This window comes from Oncorhynchus masou, chromosome 28, assembly GCF_036934945.1.
Source record: "Oncorhynchus masou masou isolate Uvic2021 chromosome 28, UVic_Omas_1.1, whole genome shotgun sequence".
NCBI classification, from domain to species: Eukaryota; Metazoa; Chordata; class Actinopteri; order Salmoniformes; family Salmonidae; genus Oncorhynchus; species Oncorhynchus masou.
This window is the reverse complement of record NC_088239.1, coordinates 14,904,052-14,927,806: the sequence shown is the minus strand read 5'-3', so window position 1 is coordinate 14,927,806 and position 23,755 is coordinate 14,904,052. Positions and strand designations below refer to the sequence as shown.

The following is a 23,755-nucleotide window of genomic DNA, read 5'->3' as shown; positions in this document are numbered from 1 at the left end:
GAGAATGTGTGTGTTTGTTTGTGAAGGGAGACATGTTTTGTCTAATTCAGCATGTGTTCAGACAGTGTTTCCTCTTTGCAACCAGAACAGATGCCTTTGGAAGTCTTTCATGTCTGTGAGTGTGTGTGTTTGTTTCGTCATGTCTTTGTCTGACTCTTTTACCATGTGTGTGTGTGTGTGTGTGTGTGTGTGTGTGTGTGTGTGTGTGTGTGTGTGTGTGTGTGTGTGTGTGTGTGTGTGTGTGTGTGTGTGTGTGTGTCCGTCCATGTCCGTCTGTCTGTCTGTCCGTCCGTGTCTGTCCATCCGTGTGTGTGTGTGTGTCCGTCCATGTCCGTCTGTCTGTCTGTCCGTCCGTGTCTGTCCATCCGTGTGTGTGTGTCCGTCCATGTCCGTCCGTGTCTGTCCATCCGTGTGTGTGTGTGTGTGTGTGTCTGTCCGTCGTGTGTGTGTGTGTGTGTGTGTGTGTGTGTGTGTGTGTGTGTGTGTGTGTGTGTGTGTGTGTGTGTGTGTGTGTGTGTGTGTGTGTGTGTGTGTGTGTGTGTGTGTGTGTGTGTGTGTGTGTGTGTGTGTGTGCGTGTGTCTGCCTGGTACATTCACAGACACAGTACAATGTCACTCAGACTTAAAGAGCAGAGTAATAAAAGCCCACTTCAATAGAGGCCTGTTCTGTGCTTTCAGTCACTTCAATAGAGGCCTGTTCTGTGCTTTCAGTCACTTCAATAGAGGCCTGTTCTGTGCTTTCAGTCACTTCAATAGAGGCCTGTTCTGTGCTTTCAGTCACTTCAATAGAGGCCTGTTCTGTGTTTTCAGTCACTTCAATAGAGACCTGTTCTGTGTTTTCAGTCATGATTAGTTGGTTCCTATATCAAACGCTGTGATTTTTCTGTCCAGAACGTAGGTTGAGATGGCTGTTTATTACTGTGATTGCACACTGCATTCTGGGATGCCTTTTCTAAAATCTGACACACACACATGCACACACATACACTCACCTCATGACACACACACTCATACACTGACACACACACATTTTTTAAAGGTCTTGTGAGAAACGGACTTGCCCAATAATCAGCTATGATATTCCAACACACAGACACACTGATCCTACAATACACACAAGTTCTCATGAGGAGTGGCCCTCCCCAACAATCAACTGTGATTGACACACACACACACTTGGCAGGTCTTGGAGGTCAGACACTATTGTGTTGGTTGTGTTCAGGTTAAAGAGGTTAACCAGAACCTGAGCAACATGGCTTCCAGACCAAACTATCACCCCACAGAGACACGCTGTGACATCATACTGTAGGTCAACTATGTACTTGACCAATCACACCAGCCCCCCCCCCCCCCTCCACACACACATACGCATACACACACACGCACAGACTATGCCTACTTCCAATGCTTGTGGAAACTCGCCACATTCAATTGCCGTAGTAACATCACATAACTTCACTGAACTGTTATCTTGCGAATCAGTAGTGAATACTGACTGCCTGAACATGAATAGCTTTACTTAGTTAAACTCAAATTGGCCTTTCCAACTTACCATGTGGACAGCGTGTCTCTGTGGGGAATGTAACAGGGTGGGAGTTTGACTTGGCTCATACAACCAATTTTATCAGGTAACTTTTTGCATGACAACAACAACTGGCATCTTTCACACACACTAACCTCAGCAGTGCATACACCGTGTAGTTATTTCATAAGAACGTATATATTCAGACAGGTAGGCTACAAGAGTTTTGGGGTTCAGAATGAGCAGTCTTTTCTATTCATTTACAATTTCATTTTGTGTGTTTTCATGGTCACACTGTAAAGCACTGAGAGTTCTAGAATGCTGTTCTAGAGTTGTAAAGTAGTGATTCCTAATGTGAATAGATAGCTGATGATAGATACATCCTGACCAGGACCTTGTTCTTTGTAGCTCTGGCGGAACACGGGCCTGACACCGCGCCGGAGGAGGCCCAGGGACAGTGGGCTGGGCTGAGCCAGGCTGATAGGGACCTGTGTCCTCAGGGCTGGGTGTGGGTCTAAAGCCTGGGTCTGAGTCTGGATCCACCCTTAGGTCCTAGGTCTGGTTCCTTAGTGCTGGATGTGTCCCTGGGTCCAGTCGTGGATACTTGGTCCTACCCTGGGCCTGGCCCTGGGAACCGCACTGCTCTTATCTGGCCCGGGCAGGAGGCTCGCTGGGCTTCCTGTGCCAAAATCAGAGCAGTTTTCCTCTCCTTGTTTGGCTTCCTCCCCGATGCGAGACGCTTCCCAGCAGCGTGATTGTCCCTCCGTCTTCAAACGTGGCACAGTCCTGCTTCCTCAAGGGCTTGATCTATTCTTGAGACCCCCCCTCCCCTGGCCTTCCCTCCCCACCTCCCTCTCGCCAGAAGAATCACCCCCACCAGCTCACATCCACACCACTCAGGACCACCTTCCCAGCCCCCCCCCCCTCCATTACACATCATCAGAAGAATCACCCCCACCATCTCCCATCCACACCACTCAGGACCACCTTCCCAGCCCCCCCCTCCATTACACATCATCAGAAGAATCACCCCACCATCTCCCATCCACACCACTCAGGACCACCTTCCCAGCCCCCCCTCCATTACACATCATCAGAAGAATCACCCCCACCATCTCCCATCCACACCACTCAGGACCACCTTCCTGCCCCCCCTCCATTACACATCATCAGAAGAATCACCCCCACCATCTCCCATCCACACCACTCAGGACCACCTTCCCTGCCCCCCCTCCATTACACATCATCAGAAGAATCACCCCCACCATCTCCCATCCACACCACTCAGGACCACCTTCCCAGCCCCCCTCCATTACACATCATCAGAAGAATCACCCCCACCACCTCCCATCCACACCACTCAGGACCACCTTCCCTGCCCCCCCTCCATTACACATCATCAGAAGAATCACCCCACCATCTCCCATCCACACCACTCAGGACCACCTTCCCAGCCCCCCTCCATTACACATCATCAGAAGAATCACCCCCACCATCTCCCATCCACACCACTCAGGACCACCTTCCCTGCCCCCCCCTCCATTACACATCATCAGAAGAATCACCCCCACCATCTCCCATCCACACCACTCAGGACCACCTTCCCTGCCCCCCCCCTCCATTACACATCATCAGAAGAATCACCCCCACCATCTCCCATCCACACCACTCAGGACCACCTTCCCAGCCCCCCCTCCATTACACATCATCAGAAGAATCACCCCCACCATCTCCCATCCACACCACTCAGGACCACCTTCCCTGCCCCCCCCTCCATTACACATCATCAGAAGAATCACCCCCACCATCTCCCATCCACACCACTCAGGACCACCTTCCCAGCCCCCCCCTCCATTACACATCATCAGAAGAATCACCCCCACCACCTCCCATCCACACCACTCAGGACCACCTTCCCTGCCCCCCTCCATTACACATCATCAGAAGAATCACCCCCACCATCTCCCATCCACACCACTCAGGACCACCTTCCCAGCCCCCCCCCTCCATTACACATCATCAGAAGAATCACCCCCACCATCTCCCATCCACACCACTCAGGACCACCTTCCTGCCCCCCCCCCTCCATTACACATCATCAGAAGAATCACCCCCACCATCTCCCATCCACACCACTCAGGACCACCTTCCCAGCCCCCCTCCATTACACATCATCAGAAGAATCACCCCCACCATCTCCCATCCACACCACTCAGGACCACCTTCCCAGCCCCCCCCCCTCCATTACACATCATCAGAAGAATCACCCCCACCACCTCACATCCACACCACTCAGGACCACCTTCCCAGCCCCCCCCTCCATTACACATCATCAGAAGAATCACCCCCACCATCTCCCATCCACACCACTCAGGACCACCTTCCCAGCCCCCCCCTCCATTACACATCATCAGAAGAATCACCCCCACCACCTCCCATCCACACCACTCAGGACCACCTTCCCTGCCCCCCCCCTACTGCCACCCCAGCAGGCACCTTCAATGACAGACAGCACAGCAACGGCGCAACCCCACATTGGTGCTTTCTGGGATCTCGGGCTCGGAGGAGAGGGGAAGGGGGGCGGGTGGCAGGACAGTGACCTGGAACACTGTTGAACAGTGAGGAAGAGGAGGAGGAGGAAGAAGAGGAGTGAGAGGTCACACCACACTGAGGACAATCATCTGATCAGCTTTAAATGGTTATTATTATATTTATTTATTTCCTCTTACCCAGGTTTGATTTTACACCCTTTTCTCTACAGTTTGTATTTTATTTACACTGTTACATTTCTCAGACATTTTGAGCCAGAAAGAAGTGCCCTTCCATCCATCCACTGAAGCCATGTTTTTCTGGAGCTGCTTCTGCTTCTTGTATTCCTAGAGTGGTACTATAATGGGTACATGAGCCTGACATCCTGTTGTAGTTCTGACATCCACAAACGCTGTGAGTTCTCTTCTGACTGTAAATCATCTACTGTTTATGTAAGTAGCTGTACATGTCAGATGGGCGAGTGAGAGAGAGAGGGGGGGGTGCGTTGGCTATGGGATGTCCTACAGTTCTTTGTTATTGCAAGATAGTGCTTTGTCCTCCTCTGGGACTGATCATCAGACACCTACCATGTAGGAGTTACCCAGAGACAATGACAGTCATATGTCTTCTTATGTCATGTTATGTCATTTGTAAGTCGTTTCACTGTATATCAATCATTTGTCATCCAGTGTGATGTTATCTATGTATTAAATTGCCATTTATTGTGCGGAAAATGGTTTGTCTGTGTGTAATATATGCATAGGAAGCTGTTTTAATGGGTTGTGCGTCTGTGTGTGTGTCCCTGCTCGTGTGTGTGTGTGTGTGTGTGTGTGTGTGTGTGTGTGTGTGTGTGTGTGTGTGTGTGTGTGTGTGTGTGTGTGTGTGTGTGTGTGTGTGTGTGTGTGTGTGTGTGTGTGTGTGTGTGTGTGTGTGTGTGTCCGTCCCTGCTCGTCTGTGTGTGTGCGTTTGTGTGTCCCTGCTTATGTGTGTGTGTCCCTGCTCGTGCGTGTGTGTGTGACATCTACATTGAGGTATCGTTCTATGGGTCTCTCCCAATGTGATTCATTCCATGTATACAGATTTTCTATGAGTAATATATGAATCTAATATTTAATAATTTTATACGACTAACTTACTTATGATAAATGCTACATTTTTATGAAAACTGTTAAGATGTATTGTTTAAAATGTTGTATCAAATGTATGTCTTTTACATTAAATTTGCTTGAAATTGTGTGTTGCTTCCAACTTTTCGACTTTTCATGGTTTGTAGATCGAGGTAATAAGTTATTTAGCGGGTTCTCTAAATACAATAGTGATACAACATCATAGACAAGCCAACAATCAGTCATCTCACCATGGGCAGGCACACTGTGTGAATGTGTCTGTGGAATGGATGAGTCTGTATTTGTATGTGTGTGTATATGAATGTATGTGTGTGTATTCATGTATGAGTGTGTATGTCTATATGTGTGTGTGTGTTTGTATTGATCTATGTCATCTAACTAACCTTGTGTCCACATATGTATAACCATCTGTATGTGTGTATGTCTGTGTGTGTGCATGTGTGTGTGTGTGTGTGTGTGTGTGTGTGTGTGTGTGTGTGTGTGTGTGTGTGTGTGTGTGTGTGTGTGTGTGTGTGTGTGTGTGTGTTTGTGTGTGTATATGCTTGCATGTGTGTGTACGTGCGTGCAAGCATGTGCATGTGTTTCCGGGGAGGCGTGGCTGTTTGATTGGTATGTGTGTGTATGTGTCAGGGCCATTGGTGTCATGCACAGGGTGGGTCGTCCCTACAGGACACGGGCACTCGCTATCTCTGCCAAGAGGAAGAGCAATCAGAGAGCGAGATAGCTGAGAAGAGGAGGGAGAGGAGATGAGCCACCCAGGGAGGGGCACAGAGAGAGAGAGAGAAAGAGGGCTGAGAGGAGACTGGGAGGATAGGAGAGAGGGGGATGGGGAGGGGAGGGAGGAGAGGAGATGAGCCACCCAGGGAGGGGCACAGAGAGAGAGAGAGAAAGAGGGCTGAGAGGAGACTGGGAGGATAGGAGAGGGGGATGGGGAGAGGGGAGAGAGGAGAGGAGAAGAGCCACCCAGGGAGGGGCACAGAGAGAGAGAGAGGGCTGAGAGGAGACTGGGATGATGGGAGAGGGGGTTGGGGAGAGAGGGGAGGGAGGAGAGGAAAGGAGCCAACCAAGGAAGGGACAAGGGGAGGACACTGGGCATATCATAGAATCATAGAATCAATGTGTGATCATTTGAGATTATGAAAGGTGTTAAAATATTGGTGTAAGAAAAGGCTAAATTGGAGTTCCTCTGTAAGATATATCTCAGGTGAAGATTACCCAGTGGTAATCCTCTAGGAATGCTGGATAATAGGATGGACAGTTAATGAATGGTGGGATGGTTTTAAGAATGAGTATTGAGTGTTGAAGTGGGATTGAAATAGATTAAATTGTGTGGGTTGTTTGCATTGATCTAACACAATCCTCCATAATGTCAAAGTGATTTAAAAATATATATATATATTACATTTTTACAAATGTTAACAAATGAAATAACTCAAATATAGTCGTTGCATAAGTATTCACCGCCTTTGTTTAGGCAAACATAAATTAGTTCAGGTGTACAATGTGGTTTAACAAATCACATAATAATTTACAAGGACTCATAGGGATTGAACTCATAGGGATTGAAAACATAGGGATTGACATCATGCAATCAATCAAATGTATTTATAAAGCCCTTTTTCATTAGCTGATGTAACGAAGTGCTACAGAAACCCAGCGTAAAACCCCAAACAGCAAGCAATGCAGATGTAGAAGCACGGTGCCTAGGAACAACTCCATAGAAAGGCAGGGACCTAGGAGGAAACCTAGGATTCATACTTTTTAAATGACGAACCCTTCCTCTGTCCCCCATGCATACAACATCTGGAAGGTCCCTCAGTCAAGTATTCAGATTCAAGCACAGATTCAACTACAAAGACCAGGGAGCTTTTAAAAAATCTCAAAGAAGAGCAGTGATTGGTAGATGGATAACAATGACAAATCAGACATTTAATATCTCTACGCATTGTCAAGTAAATAATGATATTGTGGATTGGTGTTTGGTATTTGGTATTTTATTAGGATCCCCATTAGCTTTTGCAAAAGCAGCAGCTACTCTTCCTGGGGTCCACACAGAACATGAAACATGACATAATACAGAACATTAATAGACAAGAACAGCTCAAGGACAGAACTATATACTTTAAAACAAAAGCACATGTAGCCTACATATTGTTGCATACACACAAACTATCTAGGTCAAATAGGGGAGAGACGTTGTGCCGTGAGGTGTTGCTTTATCTGTTTTTTGAAACCAGGTTTGCTGTTTATTTGAGCAATATGAGATGGGAGTTCTATGCAATAAGGGCTCTATATAATACTGTACGTTTTCTTGAGTTTGTTCTGGATTTGGGGACTATGAAAAGACCCCTGGTGGCATGTCTGGTGGGATAAGAGTGTCTGTCAGAGCTGTGTGGAAATTGACTATGCAAACAATTTGCAATTTTCAACACATGAATGTTTCTTATAAAAAGAATTGATGCTGTCAGTCTCTCCTCAACTCTGAGCCAAGAGAGACTGGCAGCATAGTATTCATATCAGCCCTCTGATTACAATGAGAGCAAAACGTGCCGCTCTGTTCTGGGCCAGCTGCAGCTTAAGGGTATTCTTTTTAAGAATAATGGGCAAATATTGCACAATTCAGGTGTGCGAAGCTCTTAGAGACTTACCCAAGATGACTCACAGCTCTTAGAGACTTACCCAAGATGACTCACAGCTCTTAGAGACTTACCCAAGATGACTCACAGCTCTTAGAGACTTACCCAAGATGACTCACAGCTCTTAGAGACTTACCCAAGATGACTCACAGCTCTTAGAGACTTACCCAAGATGACTCACAGCTCTTAGAGACTTACCCAAGATGACTCACAGCTCTTAGAGACTTACCCAAGATGACTCACAGCTCTTAGAGACTTACCCAAGATGACTCACAGCTCTTAGAGACTTACCCAAGATGACTCACAGCTCTTAGAGACTTACCCAAGATGACTCACAGCTCTTAGAGACTTACCCAAGATGACTCACAGCTCTTAGAGACTTACCCAAGATGACTCACAGCTCTTAGAGACCCACCCAAGATGACTCACAGCTCTTAGAGACTTACCCAAGATGACTCACAGCTCTTAGAGACCCACCCAAGATGACTCACAGCTCTTAGAGACCCACCCAAGATGACTCACAGCTCTTAGAGACTTACCCAAGATGACTCACAGATCTTAGAGACTTACCCAAGATGACTCACAGCTCTTAGAGACTTACCCAAGATGACTCACAGCTCTTAGAGACTTACCCAAGATGACTCACAGCTCTTAGAGACTTACCTAAGATGACTCACAGCTCTTAGAGACTTACCCTAGATGACTCACAGCTCTTAGAGACTTACCCAAGATGACTCACAGCTCTTAGAGACTTACCCAAGATGACTCACAGCTCTTAGAGACTTACCCAAGATGACTCACAGCTCTTAGAGACCCACCCAAGATGACTCACAGCTCTTAGAGACTTACCCAAGATGACTCACAGCTCTTAGAGACTTACCCAAGATGACTCACAACACTTAGAGACTTACCCAAGATGACTCACAGCTCTTAGAGACTTACCCAAGATGACTCAGCTCTTAGAGACTTACCCAAGATGACTCACAGCTCTTAGAGACTTACCCAAGATGACTCACAGCTCTTAGAGACTTACCCAAGATGACTCACAGCTCTTAGAGACTTACCCAAGATGACTCACAGCTCTTAGAGACTTACCCAAGATGACTCACAGCTCTTAGAGACTTACCCAAGATGACTCACAGCTCTTAGAGACTTACCCAAGATGACTCACAGCTCTTAGAGACTTACCCAAGATGACTCACAGCTCTTAGAGACTTACCCAAGATGACTCACAGCACTTAGAGACTTACCCAATATGACTCACAGCTGTAATCACAGCCAAAGGTGTTTCTGACATGTATTGAATATGAATCTAATTAAGTTATATTAGTATTTCCTTTATCGTAAAAACAAAATCCACTTTGACATTAAGAGTATGTTGTGTAGATCATTGACAAAACAAATCCCACTTTGTAATGTGAAGAAATCTAGAGGGGAATACTTCTGATACCCATTGTATGAAGACAAACACCACCTCTACATGCTACTGTGCATAGATGAACAATGTCTGCTGACATACTGCTATAGACACTCACTACTTACAAGACTACAACAGGAAAGCAATCCAGCATTAAATGAGGATGATGATGATGAGGATGATAATGATGGTAGGTATTATTATGGCATAATAAGGATGAGGATGAGGATGAGGATGATGGTGGTATGTATTATTATGGCATAATAAGGATGAGGATGAGGATGAGGATGATGGTGGTAGGTATTATTATGGATAATGATGATGAGGATGAGGATGATGGTGGTGGTGATGATGAGGATTATGATGATGATGATGGTAGGTATTATTATGGCATAATAAGGATGATGGTGAGGATGATGGTGGTGGTGATGATGAGGATGATGATGATGGTACGTATTATTATGGCATAATAAGGATGAGGATGATGGTGGTGATGAGGATGATGGTGGTGGTGGTGGTGGTGGTGGTGATGAGGATAATGATGATGAAGATAGCGATCACAATAGCGATGATAAGCTCCGCTGTTCCTCCTGCAGCACACAGCTGTGGAACAAACACACTTGAAGTCCGGCTAGCCATGACTTCACTATGTCAACACAGCTGAGCTGAGCCCTGTACCTCTCTTCCTCCAAGGTGTGTGTGTCCCCCGTCCTCCTCAATGTGGAGCCCCGTAAAAGAGAGGGCCCCCGGCACTTCCACACACAACCACATCCTGAGTGTCACACACAGACAAGAAGTCCTCCAGGGGAAGAATAAGGTGAGCACACCATCAGTGGAGTGGGCAGACAGAGACACAGAGGGAGGGGCTGTCCCCAGAGGGACTCGTAGCACACTGACACAGCAGTGATGGATCACACACACACACACACATACACGCACACACACGCACGCACACACACACACACACACACACACACACACACACACACACACACACACACACACACACACACACACACACACACACACACACACACACACACACACACACACACACACACATACACACACACACATACACACATACACACACACACACACACACATACACACACACACACACACAGATACATGGCACCATCATACATGTATATGAACAACCATTTAATCAAATACTTTAATCAAGCACCTAAACACTACAGATATCGTATACATAGAGATGGTAGTGCAACAACTAATCTCACTCTCTCTCTCACACACACACACACACATACACACACACACACTTAGTGAAATCAAATCAAATTGTATTGGTCGCATACACATGTTTAACAGATGTTGTTGCGGGGGCAGTGAAATGCTTGTGTCCATGCTCCAGTAGCGCAGTAATATTTAACAATACACAACAATCTAAAGTAAATATAGAAATATAGAAATATAGAAATATGAGGACAAGCAGTGTCGGAGTCCGGAGTATACAGTGCATTCAGAAAATATTCAGACCCCTTTCCACATTTTGTTACCAAGTGCGCTGTCATACAGCCTTATTCTAAAATTCATGAAATAGATTTTTTCCCTCATTAATCCAGACACAATACCCCATAATGACAAAGAAAAAACTGTTTTTTAGAAATGTTTGCAAATGTTTAAAAAAAATTCAAACTTAAATAACACATTTACATAAGCATTCAGACCCTTTACTCAGTACTTTGTGGAAGCACCTTTGGCAGCGATTACAGCCTTGAGTCTTGGCACACCTGTATTTGTTTGGCACATCTGTATTTGGGGAGTTTCTCCCATTCTTCTCTGCAGATCCTCTCAAGCTCTGTCGGGTTGGATGGGGAGCGTCGCTGCAGAGCTATTCCCAGGTCTCTCCAGAGATGTTCGGTCAGGTTCAAGTCTGGGCTCTGACTGGGCCACTCAAGGATATTCAGAGCCTTTTCCTGAATCCACTCCTGCGTTGTCTTGGCTGTGTGCTTAGGGTCGTTGTCCTGTTGGAAGGTGAACCTTCGCCCCAGTCAGAGGTCCTGAGCACTCTGGAGCAGGTTTTCATCAAGGATCTCTCTGCACTTTGCGCCGTTCATCTTTCCCTCGATCCTGACTGGCCTCCAAATCAAATCAAATCCAATTCTATTTGTCACATGCACCGAATACAACAGGTATAGCTAGACCTTACAGTGAAATACTTACTTACAAGCCCTTAACCAACAATGCAGTTTTAAGAAAATATCCCCAAAAAAGTAAGAAGTAATTAAAGAGCAGCAGTAAAATAACAATAGCGAGGCTATATACAGGGGGTACCGTTACAGGGGGTACCGCTACAGAGTCAATGTGGAGGCTATATACAGGGGTTACCGCTACAGAGTCAATGTGGAGGCTATATACAGGGGGTACTGCTACAGAGTCAATGTGGAGGCTATATACAGGGGGTACCGCTACAGAGTCAATGTGGAGGCTATATACAGGGGGTACCGCTACAGAGTCAATGTGGAGGCTATATACAGGGGTTACCGCTACAGAGTCAATGTGGAGGCTATATACAGGGGTACTGCTACAGAGTCAATGTGGAGGCTATATACAGGGGGTACCGCTACAGAGTCAATGTGGAGGCTATATACAGGGGTTACCGCTACAGAGTCAATGTGGAGGCTATATACAGGGGGTACTGCTACAGAGTCAATGTGGAGGCTATATACAGGGGGTACCGCTACAGAGTCAATGTGGAGGCTATATACAGGGGGTACCGCTACAGAGTCAATGTGGAGGCTATATACAGGGGGTACCGCTACAGAGTCAATGTGGAGGCTATATACAGGGGTACCGCTACAGAGTCAATGTGGAGGCTATATACAGGGGTACCGCTACAGAGTCAATGTGGAGGCTATATACAGGGGGTACCGCTACAGAGTCAATGTGGAGGCTATATACAGGGGGTACTGCTACAGAGTCAATGTGGAGGCTATATACAGGGGGTACCGCTACAGAGTCAATGTGGAGGCTATATACAGGGGTTACCGCTACAGAGTCAATGTGGAGGCTATATACAAGGGGGTACCACTACAGAGTCAATGTGGAGGCTATATACAGGGGGTACCGCTACAGAGTCAATGTGGAGGCTATATACAGGGGGTACCGCTACAGAGTCAATGTGGAGGCTATATACAGGGGGTACCGCTACAGAGTCAATGTGGAGGCTATATACAGGGGGTACTGCTACAGAGTCAATGTGGAGGCTATATACAGGGGGTACCGCTACAGAGTCAATGTGGAGGCTATATACAGGGGGTACCGCTACAGAGTCAATGTGGAGGCTATATACAGGGGGTACCGCTACAGAGTAAATGTGGAGGCTATATACAGGGGTACCGCTACAGGGTCAATGTGGAGGCTATATACAGGGGGTACCACTACAGAGTCAATGTGGAGGCTATATACAGGGGGTACCGCTACAGAGTCAATGTGGAGGCTATATACAGGGGTACCGCTACAGAGTCAATGTGGAGGCTATATACAGGGGGTACCGGTACAGAGTCAATGTGGAGGCTATATACAGGTGGTACCGCTACAGAGTCAATGTGGAGGCTATATACAGGGGGTACCGCTACAGAGTCAATGTGGAGGCTATATACAGGGGGTACCGCTACAGAGTCAATGTGGAGGCTATATACAGGGGGTACCGCTACAGAGTCAATGTGGAGGCTATATACAGGGGGTACCGCTACAGAGTCAAGCTGTTTAGAAACCTCTTGGACCTAGACTTGGCGCTCCGGTACAGCTTGCCCTGCGGTAGCAGAGAAAACAGCCTATGACTAGGGTGGCTAGAGTCTTTGACAATTTTTAGGGCCTTCCTCTGACACCGCCTGGTATAGAGGTCCTGGATGGCAGGACGTTTGGCCCCGGGGATATAATGGGTCGTTCACACTACCCTCTGTAGTGCCTTGCGGTCAGAGGCCGAGCAGTTGCCATACCAGACCGTGATGCAACCAGTTTAGATGCTCTTGATGGTGCAGCTGTAGAACCTTTTTTGAGGATTGTCCCATTGGTAGGATATACGTGCCTTCAGTTTGTCACATTTATTTTCCAGCGGTTAAACTTTGGCTAACAGTACAGATGGCAAAGGCAGATTAGCCACTCGTCGCCTAATCCTCACAAGGCACCCCGATCTCTTTCCGCGAAATCGCAGTGTCTTTTTCCAGCGAATGACGAGGATGAGGGCCTGTTCGGGTGTTTGGAGTATATCATTCCTGTCCGACCCAATTAAGAAAAATGATTTGTCCAATTCGAGGTGAGTAATCGCAGTTCTGATGTCCAGAAGCTCTTTTCGGTCATAAGAGATGGTAGCAACAACATTATGTCCAAAATAAGTTACAAACAATGCGAAAAAACGAGCCAATAAAATGGAAGCCATCCTCTCCGGCACCATCTTCACTGAGAGGCCTTTAGGTGACTTTTGGCGTACTCCAAGTGCGCTGTCATGAGTCTTTTACTGAGGAGTGGCTTCCGTCTGGCCACTCTACCATAAAGGCCTGATTGGTGGAGTGCTGCAGAGATGGTTGTCCTTCTGGAAGGTTCTCCCATCTCCACAGAAGAACTCTTGAGCTCTGCCAGAGTGGCCATCAGGTTCTTGGTCACCTCCCTGACCAAGGTCCTTCTCCCCAATTGCTCAGTTTGGCCCAGCGGCCAGCTCTAGGAAGAGTCTTGGTGGTTCCAAACTTCCTCCATTTAAAAAATAATGGCTGCCACTGTGTTCTTGGGGATCTTCAATGCTACATAAATGTTTTGGTAACCTTCCCCAGATCTGTGCTTCGACACAATCCTGTCTCGGAGCTCTACAGACAATTCATTCGACCTCATGGGTTGGTTTATGCTCTGAAATGCACGGTCAACTGTGGGACCTTGTATAGACAGGTGTGTGCCTTTCCAAATCAGGTTCAATCAATTTAATTTATCACAGGTGGACTCCAATGAAGTTGTAGAAACATCTCAAGGATGATCAATGAGACAGGATGCACGTGAGCTCAATTTAGAGTGTCATAGCAAAGGGTTTGAATAATTATGTAAATAAGGTATTTCTGTTTTTTATTTTTTATTAATTGTGCAAACATTTCTAAAAACCTGTTTTTGTGCTTCGTCATTGTGGGGTATTGTGTGTCATCAAGGTCATCAATCACCCGAGCCACGGCCTGTTCACCCCGCTACCATCCAGAAGGCGAACTCAGTGCAGGTTCATCAAAGCTGTGACTGAGAGACTGAAAAACAGCTGTTAAATAGCCATCACTAGCCGGCTACCACCGGGTTACTCATCCCTGTACCTTATAGGCTGCTGCCCTATAGACATAGACATGGAATCACTGGTCACCTTAATAATGGAACACTAGTCACTTTAATAAGGTTTACCTACTGCTTTACTCATTTCATATGTATATACTGTATTCTATTCTACTGTATTTTAGTCAATGCCATTCCGACATTGTTCGTCCTAATGTTTATATACTTCTTAATTCTGCTCTTTTACTTGAAGAGTTGTGTGTATTGTTGTGTATTGTTAGATACTACTGCGCTGTTGGAGCTAGGAACACAAGCATTTCACTACACCCACAATAACATCTGCTACATATGTGTATGTGATCAATACAACTTTATTTTATTATATTCTTAGGTACAGGAACAATGGTGGGCATTTTGAAGCAAGTGGGGACAGCAGACTGGGATAGGGAGAGATTGACTATGTCTGTCAACACTCCAGCCAGCTGGTCTGTGCATATTCTGAGTACGCGGCTAGGGATGCTGTCTGATAGTAGTGTAGGGTAGGGTTAATGGAGAGTGTGTAATGTGTTTAGGTTCCCTGTGGTCTGGAGGTGGGCAGTAGGGCTGGTTCACATACCTCTATTGTCTTCTCAATGGAAAATGTCAAATGTGACCGTTGTTATCGGTGGCAGCAGAGGTAAAGTGTGTGTGCGTGTGTGTGTGTGTGTGTGTGTGTGTGTGTGTGTGTGTGTGTGTGTGTGTGTGTGTGTGTGTGTGTGTGTGTGTGTGTGTGTGTGTGTGTGTGTGTGTGTGTTTCCCACAGACCGTGGGGGTTTTGATGGTTGCTGAGGCGTTTGTGTCCGGCGTGTATCGCTGTATTGCCTCTAGTTCTGTGGGCAAGGATGAGCTGGACATGCCTTTCTATATAACAGGTACAGTACAATGACATCACACCACGGTCACAGAATCAAAACTCCATTCTTCATTATGACTTGCAGTATAGTACTACCAGTATGTGCACCATTGAATACATTAGTGTATACAGATGTAGGATCTTAATTTGATCACTCTTTTGTTGCCGAAACTTTCCTGCACTACAGGAAATGCAAACTTGTAGTGTATTCAAGGTACTGTATAAAAAGGAAAATTCTTCTACATTTTGTAATTTCCAGTTTATAATGTCAGACTTGATTTACCCCTACAAAAAATGTCCATTCATAATAATTCACATTTCCTATTCCTTCAGATTATTTTTCTGCTGTTGCAAACTGTCTCAAATTAAGATCCTACATCTGTAGATGTGTCACAATGTAAAATCTATCAATGACTAACTATGTCTCACCCATCTCTCCCAGTCTCTTTCTCATTTAACTCACTCTCTCTTTCTCTTCCTCTTGTCCTTTGTTTCTCTCACTGTCTCAATTCCTCCCCCACTCTTTCTGAGTCACTGTGATGTCCATCTAAAATCAAACACATTGATGACTGTGTGTGTGTGGATTTTTGTGTGGATATACCAGTCAAAAGTTTGGACACATCTACTCATTTAAGGATTTTTCTTTATGTTTACTATTTTCTACATTGCAGAATAATAGTGAAAACATCAGAACTATAAAATAACAAATATTGAATCATGTACTAACCAAAAAAGTGTTAAACAAAACAACATTTATTTAATATTTGAAATTCTTCAAAGTAGCCACCCTTTGCCTTGACAGCTTTGCATACTGTTGGCATTATCTCAACCAGCTTCATGTGGTAGTCACCTGGAATGCATTTCAACAGGTGTGCCTTGTTAAAAGTTCATTTGTGGAATTTATTTCCTTCTTAAAGCCATCTCGGCTCCATCATTCATTGAATCAGATGGCTCATTTATCACAAAAACCCACTGATATTGCCAACTACTTTAATGACTTTTTCATTGGAAAGATAAACAAACTTAGGGATGATATTCCAGCAACAAACGCTGACACTACACATCCAAGTATATCTGACCAAATTAGTAAAGACAAGAATTGTACTTTTGAATTCCATAAAGTCAGTGTGGAAGAGGTGAAAAAACTATTGTTGTCTATCAACAATGACAAGCCACTGGGGTCTGACAATCTGGATGGAAAATGACTGAGGATAATAGCAGACAATATGCCACATCTTCAATCTAAGCCTACTAGAAAGTGTGTGCCCTCAGGCCTGGAGGGAAGCTAAAGACATTCCGCTACCCAAGAATAGTAAAGCCCACCTTACTGGCTCAAATAGCCGACCAATCAGCCTGTTACCAATCCTTAGTAAACTTCTGGAAAATAATTGTGTTTGACAAGATACAATGCAATTTCACAGTAAACAAATTGGCAACAGACTTTCATCACACATATGGGGATGGACACTCAACAAGCACGGCACTTACACAAATGATTGTTTATTGGCTGAGAGGAATTGATTGCTGGAAAAACACATGTGTTATGGCTTTACACCCCCTGCTATAATGTGGATCAAGAGTTACTTGTCTGACAGAACACAGAGGGTGTTCTTTAATGGAAGCCTCTCAAACATAATCCAGGTAGAAGCAGGAATTCCCCAGGGTTGCTGTTTAGGCCACTTGCTTTTTTTCAATCTTTCTAACGATATTCCACTGGCTTTGAGTTAGGCCAGTGTGTCTATGTATGCAGATGACTCAACACTATACACGTCAGCTACTACAGCAACTGAAATGACTGTAACACTTAACAAAGAGCTGCAGTTAGTTTCGGAATGAGTAGCAAGGAATAAGTTAGTCCTACATATTTTCAAAACTAAAAGCATTGTATTTGGGACAAAACATTCACTAAACCTTAACCTCAACTACATATCGTAATGAATGATGTGGAAATTGAGCAAGTTGAGGTGATTAAACTGCTTGGAGTAACCCTGGATTGTAAACTGTCATGGTCAAAACATATTTACACAACTGTAGCTAAAATGGGGAGAAGTCTGTCCATGATAAAGCGCTGCTTTGCCTTCTTAACAACACTATCAACAAGGCAGGTCCTACAGGCCCTGGTTTAGTTGCATCTGGACTAATGTTCAGTCGTGTGGTCAGGTGCCACAAACAGGGACTTGAGAAAATTGCAGTTGGCTCAGAACAGGGCAGCACGGCTAGCCCTTAAAAGAACACAGAGAAACTAACATTAATGACATTAATGACAATCTCTCATGGCTCAAAGTGGAATAGAGATTAACTTCCTCATTACTTGTTTTTGTAAGAGGTGTTGACAAGCTGAATGTACCAAGCCGTCTGTTTAAAATACTAGCACACAGTTCGGACACCCATGCATACCCCACAAGACATGCCAGCAGAGGTCTCTTCACAGTCCCGAAGTCCAGATCAGACTATGGGAGGCGCACAGTACTACATAGAGCCATGACTACATGAAACTCTAATCCACATCAGGTAACTGATGCAGCAGTAAAATTAGATTTAAAAAGAAGGTAAAAATGCACCTTGTGGAACAGCGGGGACTGTGAGTAACATAAACAGAGGAACTGTCACATGCATATAAACTCATGATAACATACACACTATACACACATGGATTTTGTGTTATAGATATGTGATAGTGGAGTATGGGCCTGAGGGCACACTTAGTGTGTTGTGAGTTCTGTAATGAATGTATTGTAATGTTTTTAAAATTGTATAACTGCCTTAATTTTGCCGGACCCCGGATCCATAATAAATACAAATAAATGCAAATGCGTTTGAGCCAATCAGTTGTTTTGTGACAGGTTAGGGGTGCTATAGAGAAGATAGCCCTATTTGTTAAAAGACCAACTCCATATTATGGCCAAAACAGCTCAAATAAGCAAAGAGGAACAAGAGCCCATCATTACTTAAAGACAAGGTCAGTCAATACAGAACATTCTTTTTTTTACCCCTTTTTCTCCCCAATTTCATGGTATCCAATTGTTTTAGTAGCTACTATCTTGTCTCATCGCTACAACTCCCGTACGGGCTCAGGAGAGACGGAGGTTGAAAGTCATGCGTCCTCCGATACACAACCCAACCAAGCCGCACTGCTTCTTAACACAGCGCGCATCCAACCCGGAAGTCAGCTGCACCAATGTGTCAGAGAAAACACTGTGTTTGCGCACACTGCGCCTGGCCCGCCACAGGAGTCGCTGATGCTCGATGAGACAAGGACATCCCTACCGGCCAAGCCCTCCCTAACCAGGACGACGCTAGGCCAATTGTGCGTCGCCCCACGAACTTCCCGGTCGCGGCCGGTTACGACAGAGCCTGGGTGCAAACCCAGAGTCTCTGATGGCACAGCTGGTGCTGCAGTAACCACTGCGCCACCCAGGAGGCAATACAGAACATTTTAAGAAGTTAGAAAGTTTCTTCAAGTACAGTCGCAAAAACCATCAAGCGCTATGATGAAACTGGCTCTCATGAGGACCGCCACAGGAAAGGAAGACCCAGAGTTACCTCTGCTGCAGAGGATAAGTTCATTGGAGCTACCAGCCTCAGAAATTGCAGCCCAAATAAATGCTTCACAGGGTTCAAGTAACCGACACATCTCAACATCAGCTGTTCAGAGGAGACCGCATGAATCAGGCCTTCATGGTTGAATTGCTGCAAAGGAACCACTACTAAAGGATGCCAATAATAAGAAGAGACTTGCTTGGGCCAAGAAACACGAGCACTGGACATGAGACCAGTGGAAATCTGTGTTTTGGTCTGAGGAGTCCAAATTTGAGATTTTTGGTTCCAACCGCCATGGCTTTGTAAGATGCAGAGTAGGTGAACGGACGATCTCCGCGTGTGTTTCAACCCGTGAAGCATGGAGGAGGAGGTGTGATGGTGTGGGGGTGCTTTGCTGGTGACACTGTCTGTGATTTATTTAGAATTCAAGGTACACTTAATCAGCGTGGCTACCACAGCATTCTGCAGCGATATGCCATCCCTTCTGGTTTGGGCTTAGTGGGACTATAATTTGTTTTTCAACAGGACAATGATCTAACACATCTCCAGGCTGTGTAAGGGCTATTTGACCAAGAAGGAGAGTGATGGAGTGCTGCATCAGATGACCTGGCCTCCACAATCACCCGACCACAACTCAATTGAGATGGTTTGGAATGACTTAGACCGCGGAGTGAAGGAAAAGCAGCCAACAAGTGCTCAGCATATGTGGGAACTCCTTCAAGACTGTTGGAAAAGCATTCCGGGTGGCTACTTTGAAGAATCACTAATATTATATATTTTGATTACTACATGATTCCATATGTGTTATTTCATAGTTTTAATGTCTTCACTATTATTCTACAATGTAGAAAATAGTTTTTTTAAATAAAGAAAAACACTTGAATGAGTAGGTGTGTCCAAACTTTTGACTGGTACTGTATGTCAATATGTTGCAATAGAGATAGGACAGAGGGGGTTGGCGCTTTATCCCCTGTGTGTATTATCCCTGTCTGTGTGCTAGTGTGAGTTGGATCCTGTGTGTGTGTGCGTGAGTATGTGTTGTCTGCTGTGTATTTGTGTCGCCCCGTGTGCGTGTGTGTGTTTGTGTTGTTCCCTGTGTATGTTACCCCTGTGTGTGTGTGTGTGTGTTGTCCCCTGTGTGTTTGTGTTGTCCCCCTGTGTGTGTCGCATTTGTGTGTGTGTATGTGTGTGTGTGTGTGTGTGTTGTCCCCTGTGTGTGTGTGTTGTCCCCTGTGTGGGTGTACGTGTGTGTGTGTTGTCCCCTGTGTGTGTGTATGTGTGTGTGTGTTGTCCCCTGTGTGTGTGTGTTGTCCCCTGTGTGGGTGTATGTGTGTGTGTGTTGTCCCCTGTGTGTGTGTGTTGTCCCTGTGTGTGTGTGTTGTCCCCTGTGTGGGTGTATGTGTGTGTGTTGTCCCCTGTGTGTGTGTGTTGTCCTCTGTGTGTGTGTGTTGTCCCTGTGTGTGTGTTGTCCCCTGTGTGTGTGTGTTGTCCCCTGTGTGTGTGTATGTGTGTGTGTGTTGTCCCCTGTGTGTGTGTGTTGTCCCCTGTGTGGGTGTATGTGTGTGTGTGTTGTCCCCTGTGTGTGTGTGTTGTCCCTGTGTGTGTGTGTGAATGTGTGTTTTTGAGTGCAACAGGAACCTGGGGCTGTTATCGAGTCACTTCCCTGGGCCGCCAGGCCCTCTTTATTTCGGGAGACCTAGGGGTGTTCAGGAAAGATAAACACTATCTGCCATCAGGAAACCCTAGAGCCGTTTCCACAGGAAGTGTCAAATAGCTAAAGTAAATAAAAGGCCTTTTCACTGTATTTCTCTGGCTGCTTTTACCCACAATAGCTATTCAACATTGTCATCAAAGGTTAAGAAAATGGCGGCTTGGTCAACACTTGAGAGTAGGATTCAGATTCGTTGGAGGTCTAGTGAGATGGTGGGCAGGGAGGTTTGTCGTGGAGTTAAAAAGGTTATCAGAGCTGTTTGTATAGAGAGGTGTAGACCAGAGTGGCTTGAATAGGAACTGAATCTCTGCATCCCTCTCTCTCCCTTTCACTCTCTCTCCCTCCCTTCCCTCCTACCTTACCTCCCTTTCCCTCTCTCCCTCTCTCCCTCCTTCCCCCTACCTTACCTCCCTCCCTCCTTCCTACCTTACCTCCCTTTCACTCTCCATCCCTCCCTTCCCCCTCTCTCTCTCCCTCTCTCCCTCCCTTCCCCCTCCCTCCCTCTCTCCCTCCTTCCCTCCTACCTTACCTCCCTTTCACTCTCTTTCCCTCTCTCTCTCCCTCCCTACCTCCCATTCTCCCTCTCTATTTAACTCTCTCCCTCCCTTCCCCCTCTCTCCCTCTCCTCTCTCCCCCTCCCTCTCTGTCTCCCCCCTCCCTCCCTCTCACAGACGTCCCAGGAGGCTTCAGTGTGAGTCTGGAGGATGAGCCAAGGGAGGGAGGAGACCTACACCTCACCTGCGTAGCCAATAAGCACCTGTACACCAATTTTTCATGGCAACGGGTGACTGACCCAGCAGAGGCCACACCCCCGACCCCCTCCCTGGGTGGTGAACTGTCCTCAGGAGAGGCCACACCCCCGACCCCCTCCCTGGGTGGTGAACTGTCCTCAGCAGAGGCCACACCCCCGACCCCCTCCCTGGGTGGTGAACTGTCCTCAGCAGAGGCCACACCCCCGACCCCCTCCCTGGGTGGTGAACTGTCCTCAGCAGAGGCCACACCCCCGACCCCCTCCCTGGGTGGTGAACTGTCCTCAGGAGAGTTTTCTGACACTCTGAGTCTATTGCTTAGCAACCTGACGGCGGGGGATTCTGGAACCTACCGCTGCTCCGCCAATCACCTGCTGACAGGACAGAACACACATCTGGACACACAGGTGGACGTCACAGGTGTGCCCTCTGACCTCTCACACAGGACCAGTCTGATCATCATCATCATTACCAACATCATTATCATCATCGTTACAATCATCATTACCATTATCATTGTCATTACCATCATGGTTACGCCATCATTATCATCATCATTACCATCATTATTATCATCATCGTTACCATCATCATTATCATTTTCATCATTGTTATCATTACCATCATCATTCCCATCATAATTACCATCGTCATTGCCATCATCATTATCATCATTATTGTCATTACTGACACATTCACACATCCATGGACAAACAGGGTAATACTCATATCAACATACTCATAGACGTACTCACACCTGTCATTTCAACTCAGCAGAATTCCTTTGATGAATTTAATGGATTGGCGATTTACATTGACATTTTATGGGAATAACGCCTTTCCTTCAGCACCTGGTATGTAGATAAACACTCACGTTCACACACAGTGATACACCTACACACTCACAGTGATACACCTACACTCACACAGTGATACACCTACACACACACAGTGATACACCTACACACACACAGTGATACACCTACACACACACAGTGATACACCTACACACACACAGTGATACACACACACACACACACACACACACACACACACACAGTGATACACTTACACACACACACACACACACACACAGTGATACACATACACACACACAGTGATACACCTACACACACACAGTGATACACCTACACACACACAGTGATACACCCACACACACACACACACACACACACACACACACACACACACACTGATACACATACACACACACTGATACACATACACACGTACAGTGATACACCTACACACACACAGTGATACACCTACACACACACAGTGATACACTTACACACACACAGTGATACACCTACACACACACAGTGATACACACACACACACACACACACACACACACACACACACACACAGTGATACACTTACACACACACACACACACACACACAGTGATACACATACACACACACAGTGATACACCTACACACACACAGTGATACACCTACACACACACAGTGATACACCACACACACACACACACACACACACACACACACACACACACACACTGATACACATACACACACACTGATACACATACACACGTACAGTGATACACCTACACACACACAGTGATACACCTACACACACACAGTGAAACACCTCTTTCTCCCTGCCTGTCTGCTCTCCTGCTGTCGTTCTCCCTGCCTGTCTGCTCTCCTGCTCTCTTTCTCCCTGCCAGTCTGCTCTCCTGCTCTCTTTCTCCCTGCCAGTCTGCTCTCCTGCTGTCGTTCTCCCTGCCTGTCTGCTCTCCTGCTGTCTTTCTCCCTGCCTGTCTGCTCTCCTGCTCTCTTTCTCCCTGCCAGTCTGCTCTCCTGCTGTCGTTCTCCCTGCCTGTCTGCTCTCCTGCTGTCTTTCTCCCTGCCTGTCTGCTCTCCTGCTCTCTTTCTCCCTGCCAGTCTGCTCTCCTGCTGTCGTTCTCCCTGCCTGTCTGCTCTCCTGCTGTCGTTCTCCCTGCCAGTCTGCTCTCCTGCTGTCTTTCTCCCTGCCTGTCTGCTCTCCTGCTGTCTTTCTCCCTGCCTGTCTGCTCTCCTGCTGTCTTTCTCCCTGCCAGTCTGCTCTCCTGCTGTCGTTCTCCCTGCCTGTCTGCTCTCCTGCTGTCGTTCTCCCTGCCTGTCTGCTCTCCTGCTGTCGTTCTCCCTGCCTGTCTGCTCTCCTGCTGTCGTTCTCCCTGCCAGTCTGCTCTCCTGCTGTCTTTCTCCCTGCCTGTCTGCTCTCCTGCTGTCGTTCTCCCTGCCTGTCTGCTCTCCTGCTGTCGTTCTCCCTGCCAGTCTGCTCTCCTGCTGTCATTCTCCCTGCCTGTCTGCTCTCCTGCTGTCTTTCTCC

At 46.4% G+C, this 23,755-nt stretch overlaps 1 protein-coding gene across 4 annotated transcripts in view; it reads left to right on the top strand.

The window, feature by feature from the left end:
- LOC135517236 (vascular endothelial growth factor receptor 1-like) overlaps positions 1–23,755 on the top strand; it is an 80,797-nt gene that overhangs the window by 38,935 nt on the left and 18,107 nt on the right. For 2 of the 4 annotated variants that reach the window (XM_064941353.1, XM_064941354.1), the window contains 3 exons: positions 9,925–10,048; positions 15,302–15,410; positions 21,314–21,811. In XM_064941353.1, coding sequence (XP_064797425.1) covers positions 9,925–10,048; positions 15,302–15,410; positions 21,314–21,811 — 731 coding nt within the window. Of the gene's footprint in view, positions 1–1,930; positions 2,520–9,924; positions 10,049–15,301; positions 15,411–15,833; positions 16,004–21,313; positions 21,812–23,755 lie in introns of those variants that run through there. The other 2 variants (XM_064941355.1, XM_064941356.1) reach the window with 2 other exon arrangements.